The sequence below is a fragment of the Neopelma chrysocephalum genome, unplaced genomic scaffold (genome assembly GCF_003984885.1).
Source record: "Neopelma chrysocephalum unplaced genomic scaffold, ASM398488v2 Primary Assembly neopelma1_186, whole genome shotgun sequence".
Lineage (NCBI taxonomy): Eukaryota > Metazoa > Chordata > Aves > Passeriformes > Pipridae > Neopelma > Neopelma chrysocephalum.
Genome location: NW_020897848.1, coordinates 282965 through 292304, shown reverse-complemented (window position 1 = coordinate 292304; position 9340 = coordinate 282965). Strand labels below are relative to the sequence as shown.

At 53.2% G+C, this 9340-nt stretch overlaps 1 protein-coding gene across 1 annotated transcript in view; it reads right to left on the bottom strand.

Moving 5' to 3' along the window:
• FECH (ferrochelatase) overlaps positions 1-9340 on the bottom strand; it is a 17036-nt gene that overhangs the window by 2674 nt on the left and 5022 nt on the right. Inside the window, exons 2-11 of the mRNA XM_027702458.1 lie at positions 9170-9275; positions 8521-8640; positions 8052-8200; positions 6203-6337; positions 5895-6001; positions 5511-5609; positions 5281-5388; positions 4841-5005; positions 4423-4482; positions 4073-4213 (exon numbers count right to left, since the gene is read on the bottom strand). Of these exons, the coding sequence (XP_027558259.1) occupies positions 4079-4213; positions 4423-4482; positions 4841-5005; positions 5281-5388; positions 5511-5609; positions 5895-6001; positions 6203-6337; positions 8052-8200; positions 8521-8640; positions 9170-9275 (1184 nt within the window). The 3' untranslated portion in view covers positions 4073-4078. The remainder of the gene's footprint in view (positions 1-4072; positions 4214-4422; positions 4483-4840; positions 5006-5280; positions 5389-5510; positions 5610-5894; positions 6002-6202; positions 6338-8051; positions 8201-8520; positions 8641-9169; positions 9276-9340) is intronic.

Here is a 9340-nt window from a genome sequence, read left to right as displayed (position 1 = left end):
TTTCCGAGGCGCCCGTGAGGGGAAATGTCCCGCGCATTCCTGAGGGCCCCGGCGCCTCCCTCAGACGAGCAGGAGGCCTCAGCTCTCGGCCGCCGGGTGAGGGTGAAGCTTTCCGAGGCGCCCGTGAGGGGAAATGTCCCGCGCATTCCTGAGGGCCCCGGAGCCTCCCTCAGACGAGCAGGAGGCCTCGGCTCTCGGCGCCGGATGAGGGAGAGGCTTTTCCGAGGCGTCCGTGAGGGGAAAGTTTCCCGCGCTTTTCTGAGGGCACCGGAGCCTCCCTCAGACGAGCAGGAGGCCTCAGCTCTCGGCACCGAGTCCGGCTTTTCCAAGGCACCTGTGAGGGGAAGTTTCCCGCGCTTTTCTGAGGGGCCCGGGGCCTCCCTCAGACGAGGAGGAGGCCTCAGCTCTCGGCCGCCGGGTGAGGCTTTTCCGAGGCGCCCGTGAGGGGAAAGTTTCCCGCGCTTTTCTGAGGGCCCCGGAGCCTCCCTCAGAGCGGCAGGAGGGAGCGCTGCCCCTCAGCCGTCGGTGAAGAAGGTGCTTTGCCGCGGGCAGGGACATTTCCAACTATCCCAGGTGGCTCCAGGCCCCGTCCCGACACCTCAGAGGTGAGGAAGCGCGTCCTTTCCCCCTCACGGCCCCGCGATCTCTCGGCCTTTGGGGCTCGGGTATCACCGCTCCCACAGCGACCCCTGAGCCCGGGGGGGATCAAAGGCCGCGGCTCCCGGAGATGATCCCTCTCCACACACACAGTCCACCCGAAAAGGACGCCGTCCAGCCAGGCCTGTGGATTTAAATTAAATAACCTTCTCTACCGCTGAGCACAAATTTAGCAGGAGAGAAAAAAAAAAAAAAAGGGCAGGTTTTAGAGCTGGTCCAAGTTTACAAATCCCTGTGCTCAGAATGCCCTCAGAACCTGCTCCTGAGGGCTTGAAATGCTGAATTACAAATAAATCCCTCGCCTAGGGCACCCCGGGTTGTGCTGCTGGAGACACAGGATGAGAGACACAGGACAGCCCACACACACTTGGGAATTTGCTCACAAGGAGGAACGTGGCCAAGCAGGAAAGCAGGTGGAAAGTGAGCCCTTCAGAAGGAAGGAAAAGTGCTTCCACAATGTCAGAGGACATTTTGGATCCAAATATGACACTGCTAAAGCTCTGCCGTGCTCACACAGCCAAATCCCTGTTTAGGGGTAAAACAGAAAGCTGAGATTCCAGAGGAAAGGAAGGAAGGACCATCGCTGCTCTCCTCCGTTCTTCCCAGCCTCCATCCACCCCTCCCTGTCGCACCTCAGTAACAAGAGCTCGCTAATGGATCAGCTTAAGTATCCAACAGCTCCAGTCACTGCTCTAGAAAATAATCAATCAAGCACTTAATTTGTAACATCAGCAAGGAGCTGCCCAGAGACCACGGAATAAATTATCCAGCACAGGTGGGACCCAAACCAGGGCGAACCTCGGCGTCACCGTCTTCTCCAGCCTCTTTAGGGGGTGTAACTCACCCCAGGGGATGCAGAGAGGACCCTAAACACCAGCATAAAGGGCTCTCAGAAAGACACACGGCTCAGTCATTTCTTCCAAAAAAAAGTTTAATTGAGATTCCATCCTTATTATGGCAAAAACAACACACAGTAGGATTATCCAGACGGGCCGTGTTACATCAGTGGAAGTCCTTGGTCAATCTGAAATGCATATGTCGGGCTCAAAGCAAGTACCTGTGCACATGTGGCATGAAGAGAATCAAAGGAACTGCTCTCACTTGCAGCCTGCACTTCGTGGTGACCCCCAGCTCCCTGGGGCAGTGGAAAGGGGGAATACACCGAGCTTTTAGGTGTGCCTGGGAAAAGCCTGGCCCCTCTGGACTCAGCCGTGCTCAGACACCCTCCACACACCTTTTGGAAGCTCCCACCTCCTCTGAAGCTCAGCCAGAGACACTTGAGAGGAACTCAAAGGAGAGAAACTTCAGCTCAATAAAGAAAAGAGAAAAGCCAACAAACAGTCCCACCAGCTCCGGGAGACAGGCCCTGGCTGCTAAAAGCTGGGAAATTAAGTGGTTTCTACATGATGGTCTAATAGCAGCAACGGAGCAATTATCCCACGGGTGGTTTAGAACAGTCAAAAGTGAATTTTAAGTACCTCTCATTACTGGGGACAAACATAATGCCTCAGAATCGGTGCCAGCTTGTGCTTTCAGCACGGAAATGGAAAGCCAGTCTGTATTTATAGCATCACAAGGTTCATATGAAGGTAACCCTCACCCTCCACACTTGGAAATGTGCTGGACCACCCCAAGGTCCATGTCCTGGGAGGAAAAGGAGCAGGAAGATTTGATAAACCAGATTGTGACAGCCCTAAGTGTCACACAGAGCAGGGGGAACAGAGAAAGTTCTTTGTCCAAGGAGAGACGTAAGGCCAGTGTTCCCAGACACGCTGGACATTTGTGCTCCTTTTTCCTGCCAAGGCAGCAAGCAGAGAGCAAGGACGGAGCAAGAGAGGGAGAGGAGATGCCTCTGGCTCCCTGCCACTGCCACAGGCACAGGCTTGGAGGCTCAAGGAAGACTTAATTCTGTGAGGGACAGCAGGAGGTCCTGGCACTGCAGGAATCTCAGCCTGTCTCCCCCTGGGAAGCAGCTGTGGCAGTGGAGACAGGCAGCTCTGCAGGGGGATCAGGGATTTACACCACGGCAGCACTTGGCCCACGGGCTGCTCTACACATCCTTTAGCATCCTGCCTTTAGTTCTTCCAGCAGGACAGAGCAAAACCAACCCCTGACGTGCCACGAGAGGCCCCTTCTCTCCTTAAACCCTGTCCTCCCCAGAGCAGAGGTTCCAACTGGCCGTGCCTCACCTTTACCTGAGCAGATGGACCTGGAGGAGCAGCGTGGCTTCCCAACCAGCAGCAGTGACTGCCAGGAGCCAGCCTGCACTGCCCCAGCAGCATTTCAGTGCTAAGGACATCAAGTAAAACCCCCAGAGGTGACAGCTGCACCACCACAGGTATGGCTCAGTCCCACAGAACGGGGGCACAGCTCTGGGGAGGTCCCTGTGCCTCCAGGGGACACTGTTGGGGTCCCTCTGGGGGGCTGAGGGGGGACAGCAAAGCCCCTCCCGGCCCAGAGCACCCCGGGGCTGCCCCCTCAGGCACCTGCAGGGTGCAAATGTAAATCACTCCTCGCTGATCATCTCCTTTTAAATAACATCCAGCCAGCCAGATCAATCCCACCCATGGCACTCCATAGGCATCCCACAAAACCCACAGTAGAAAGCACAGAGGAGATCTATAAAACCTTCTGGAGAGCAAGCCTGACTTCCTAAACTCACTGAACCAAACTGAGAAAGCCCTTTTTAATCAAAATAACGATAATTGAAAAAGCCATTCTGCTTAACAGATAAGCCAGCATGTTTCCATACATGCTCCTGCTGGATTGGAAACAGACAGGTGCAATGGAACATGTTCTTCAGTATCACCCAAGCAGGCTTGGTTCCTTTCAAGGTGCTTTTCCTGCAGATAATGACAATGTTTTTCCTAGAAAATGTAAACAGTTTTTGTGCATTCTACTGTCCCAGCTAAGTTTCTGGCAGGAGAAAACCAAACCAAACAAAGCCCTAAAAATAATATATATATATATATATATATATATATACACATTATTAAAAAGCATTAGAAGTCACTTGATTTCCAAAGTCTCCAAAGCAAGTCCCTCTCAGAAGAGACAACTGGTCAGACTGCACCTTGAGCAAACCCAAAATAACTGCACACTTGACCTGGTAATGCATTCATGACCAACTAAACCCTGCATAGAAAGAGAAGCTAATGTGAAAAAAAGCTGTGGGAGTTTCTCAGTGCTGGGCTCAGCACCCTCAGGGTCGGGTGGCACGAGATCTCCTCACGCCTGACAGCAGAAATGCCCTACAAACTCTTCTGGAACACAAATTAAAACATAAGAGAAACGAAACCAAAGCTGGCACGGGAGGTTCACGGGGCCCAGCAGCCCGTGGGTGTGTGACAGGGTCTCTCCTTCCTTGCCTGGGGCCGTGTCCTTGTGCAGGGCAGGTTCCCGTGGGACGGCCGTGCCGGGCTCACAGCGGCTGGTTGGTGAAGAAGGCCTTGGTCTCCCTGCACACGGGGTTGACGCAGAGCGGGCAGCACAGGGTCAGCTGGCGGGAGCACACCTCGTTGGACTGCAGGTGGGAGCACACCAGGTCTGCCAGGGCCTGTGGGGCAAGGGGGCACAGTCAGGGGGTGCCAACACAGCGCGGGCACCGGCCGGGCTGCCAAACCGTGCACCCCCCTCCTAACAAAAACCCCACACAACGTGGCACAACAAACCACTCTGCTGTAACAGGGGGGCCATTTCTGTTAAAGCTGCAGGAAAACATCCATATTTCATCCACACACAACTGCAAACCTCTGCAGCACCTACCTTGGAGAACAGCGGGTTTCCATTGAGGGACTCCGCTCTCCTGATGTTCTCAACTCCACACTGCATCCAAAGGAAAAAAAAGTTACACCTGCTAGGCCCTTCACAGTCTTCCTGCTTCATTCAGGAGTCGCCTCAAAAATGACAGAATAAAATGCACTACCACGTTTTTTTTTTAAAGTAACTACGGTGCAACGCTTCGCTTTGCTGCCAGAAAAGTCAATTACTCTTTTTTAGCAATAAAAGCTTAAAGGGTTAAATCTAGAAAGACAAATTTTGTGGTTAAGCCAGTTCAGATTAATTTTCAATTTGCGAGGAAAATAAAAGCTTGCCCTGAATCATATTGCGAGAAGCAGCTACAAAGCAAAGTAATTCCAGAGCAGCGCTGCCCAAACAGGTACAAAAGCCACAAACCATTTACCTCATTTGCTAAAACCTGGGAATACTCGATGTCCAGCTCGTACAGGGTTTCAATGTGGTCACTTGTAAATGCTATGGGGACCAACAACATGTTCTTCTTTCCTCGTTGGCACAGCCCCTTGATGGTCTCGTCTGTCTGGGGACCGAGCCAAGGCATCGGCCCGACCTGGAACAAAAACAGGGAAATAAAGAAAAAAACCCCTCATTAAATCATTCTTACAAACCACACTCACGTGTTCTTGGGCAGGACCACACAGAGCAGATTATGGATAGGATAAAAAGTTATTGGTGTTTCCCTGCTTTTGATTGTTCTGCTCACTTTCCTCATTAAATCCCAAAGGAACAGAACCCGGGCTGGCCCAACCAAGGCTGTGGTTAAAAGAAATGAAAATGTAAATAAAGGTTCAGTCAAACCCTGCCCAGGCTTCCCCAAGCACACACCTTGGACTGCCACACGAGCCTGTAAGGGTTGGAGTAGTTGAGCTTCTCCATGACCCTCTGGACCGTGGCTCCCACTTCCTGAGGGTACGGATCGCCCCGGTTCACCACCTGCAACACAAACACAGCAGCCCTGTCTCTTCCAGTGAACACACTGGGCTGGCACACCCACAGCTGTGCCCCCACACCCTGTGCCAGGGCTGAGCAGGGCAGGAGAGCCCGAGGTCACTCACAGACATGGGCAGCGAGTGGGCCGAGAAGAGGATCACCACGTCTTTCCTCTTGTCCGGAGGGAACAGGTTCAGCTCCTTCTGGATGTGATCAGCAAAGCACTGCTCGGAGAGACAGAGAGCAGGGACCTGAGCTGGGAACTTTGGGAGGCACTACAGTGACCCACACAGGCAGAATTCCCAAATTCCCTTCAGTGTCAGGTCCCAGTGTCCCAAATTCCCTTCAGCGTGCACCACGCTCAGGCAGCTCGTCCAGGGAATGCCACCCAGCCTTCCCAAGCATTCCTGTTATTCCTCCCCAGTGCTATATTTTAAAACTACATTTTAAAATTTTAAACCTATATTTTAAAAGCAAATATATCAACCTCAGGGGCTTCAAAGGCCCACCTGAATGAGGAGGGGGTGTGTGGGCCAGCGGTCGATGATGCTCCACTTCATCTTCGGCTTCTCCCCCTTCTCGTTGTAGTAGCGATAAATGGCATTTAAACTGCTCCCTGAAACACAGAGAGCAGAGAACACTCAGATTGAAGCAGCTTGGCAGCAAAGTATTAAGATATTTTAAATTGCTACACAATTAAAATGTGAATCAGAGCTGAGAGTCTCAAAGGGGAACGATTATATCCGAGGTCATGCAATGTAACCATATTATCAATTTATCTGAGTTCACAGCCACCTCTGCCCTGCCCCAAGCTCACCTGTGGTGGAGCAGCTGTACTGGGGGTACTGGGTGAAGGCCACAGCCCTCTCGATGCCATCCTTCTCCATCTCCTCGATGGCCTCCTCGGTCAGCGGGTGCACGTAGCGGAACCCGATGTAGTACTTGTGAGGAGCTGCCAGGGACAGGAATGGCACAGAAGGGATCAGAACTCACATCACTCATGTGTAAAACGTGCAAGAGCCACCCAGACTGAAAACAAACTGGTTGATAATTTCCTGGCTCTTTTTCTAACCCGTCTTTCTCCGGCACCTCGCTGCGATTAGAATTTAAAAGTGATTTAAAACTTTAAAACCTGTGGTTTTGCTTCTGCTGGAACATCACCCTCCTGCTATTCCCCAGTTTAGCAGAGGTGTGGGTTCCAGCCTGGAATGTTTCACTGATTTCAAGGATGCATTGGTAAAAAAAAGTGTCACTAAATGAACGCTTGGATGTCCTCACACAGGCCCTGCCCCAGTGGCACCAAACCCCAAGGACCAGGACCGTTGTTTGGGGCAGGAGAGTTGTGGCACTGAGACAGGGACACGTGTTCTTCCACTCTGCCTCTGGAGGAGAAACCTTCATGCCTTTAAATACACTATTTTGGAGGCAATATTTCAAGGACACTTCGGGTTTTCCAGCTCTAATCTTTTGGGTGGCAGCTTGGGGAGCACAGCTTGGTCAGGGGGAGGGAGGGGAGGTTTGCTGCTTTGTTTTTTTTTTAAGCAGAGGACAGAGGTTCTGGGGAGAACAAAAGCCAAGTTCCTTTTTCATGGTTTCTGGGTCACTGGCTCTGAAATAACATTGAGCAGGGTGCTGAAGGAAGCAGATGTCCTGTGCTCGGGCTGCGCTCCGTACGTTTATGCAGGATTCAGAAAACAGGTTGAGTCAGCCCCAGCTCTCTGCAGGAGGCAGGAGAGGTCCCAGCTGGGAGCAGCAGCAAATAATAACCCAACTTGGGGAGCCCTCGGAGCCAGAAACCTCATTAACATTTGGGAATGGCATTAAGGACCAGAGCCTGACTAACCACAGCAGGGACAGCGGGAGTTTAACCCGGGAAAGAACATCCTGGGGAAAATCACGGCCAACCTGGAAGTAACACTCTGGCAAAATGACCCTAAAAGTGTTTCTTTGCATTATGTTTGTCCCAGCACCCAGTTACTGATTAACAGGACTCAGCCCTCCCAAAGCTACACAATATTCCCAGCCTGGAAGCACATCCAAGCTACTCTGAAGGAACACAGTGCTCAGCACATTCCATTGTTAAAAAGGAGCCTCCAAAGGACTTATCAGGCCCGAGAGGAGCACAGAGGTGGGTGTGACTGCCCAGAGAGCGCTCACCAAACAAAAGTGGGAGAAGCAGATAAACGTCCCCAGCCTTATCTGCAGAACCTGCTGCCAGCCTGGCCCTGCAGGGCCTCCTGCTCTGAGAACACCCCTGGCCTGGGTGCCACAGCAGGCCTCTGGCTGTGCCTGCAGGGACCACAGCTGGAATGGAGCTGGGGAGTCACATCTGTGGGAAAAGGGAGTGAACAGCACCAGAATGAAGGCACCAGTGACACGTCACACACTAAACAGATGAAATGGTTCTAGCCTTCCAAGAGTGTCACTTTTTACCTTCCAGATCCTTTTAGCAGCCTTCCAACTGCTATTCTAACCTTTTCTGTCCAAGCAGGTGCCACAAAGAACTACAAAACAGCTGGGAATGAAATAACCTCTATTGTCAACAATGACCTCAAAATGAACCGAACCCCTTTCTCTCCAAGCCTCCTGCAGCATCCCTGCCACGATTTCCCGGCGGGACCGAGATCCACACCACGCCAGCCACACCCTTTGGACCCAAAGAGTACCAGTGTGAGGGGACATGCTGTCCAGCAGCTTCACCATGCCCTCTCCCTGCACCGCCGTCCACTTCTTGATGGGGGAGCCGCCGCCGATCCTGCTGTACTGCTCCTGAATCTTGGGCGTGCGGCGCTTGGCGATGAACGGGGCCAGTCGGCTGGAGGAGTCCAGAGGCGCTTGGGTTAACGGCAGAGCCCAACACCACCACCCCTTTCCCTTTCCCTTTCCCCACATCTCTGCCCCAGCAGGTTTGCCGTGGCCACCTCCCCACACCCCAGCAAACCAGCACCGCGTGGTTGGTTTGATGTTTGGTTCCCTCCCCATTCCCACACCTCAAACTGCATTAGGAGAGAACCACTTTGGCCCAGCTATTTCTAACACCGCTTCTCGCTGCTCCCAGGTTGGGACAGCCTCTGCTCTGCACAGAGGGTGAATGTCTGAGCCCACACTGCCCCAGGAGATCCCCACGCTCCTCACTTTTGAGCCGGCATCGTCATGAGGTCCCTGTCCAGGAAGAGGCGCAGCAAGAAGTCGTGGACGTCGTCCAGCCGCTCCGGGCCTCCCATGTTCAGCATCAGGATGCCAGTTTTAGGTTTCCTAGGGAAGCAAGAGACAGTTCACATCCTACTGACCTGCTGCTTTCATTTTTATTACTGTGACGAAACAACCAGCTCATCCTCCTGCATTTGTCCCCCTTTGGCCTATGCAGAGGCTCCTCCTGCTTCCACAAACACATGAATGGCCACAGACAAGTATTTACATGAGCTTTGCTTTTTTAAAAAGTAACCACTTTGTAACACGGACTTCAGCTGGAAACACACCGAGAAAGCCGCCTGGCACCCGCAGGCTCTGAGGGAGGTTATAAAACAGGGTCTAAGGAACGGTCTCAGCTGTGGATTCCAACCAAACCGAGCAGCAGCTTCCTCGGAAAACAGATGAGCCGCCCCCACGGGTCTTTGTCTTCATTACTGTGGGGACACATCTCATCTCCTGCAGCAGCGACAGCAGCAAGGAGCCCTTGCCAGATAAACAATCACACACACCCAGAGCAGGGAGAGCAGCTCGGTATCGGGGAGAGCCAGAGGGCACCGGGGAGAGCAGGGCACACCCACTCAGGCACACCTACCGCTCCTGGGGCTGCACCCGGGGCTTGGCGCTCTCCGGCACCACCGCGGCCGCCGCCTGGCCCTGCCACCGCACCGGCACCCGCAGCTGGGGGCTGCTCCTCGCCACTGCGGGGGAGAGAACGGCACGCTGAGAAGGGGCCAGCACAGCACTGACCCCCCCACAGCCACAC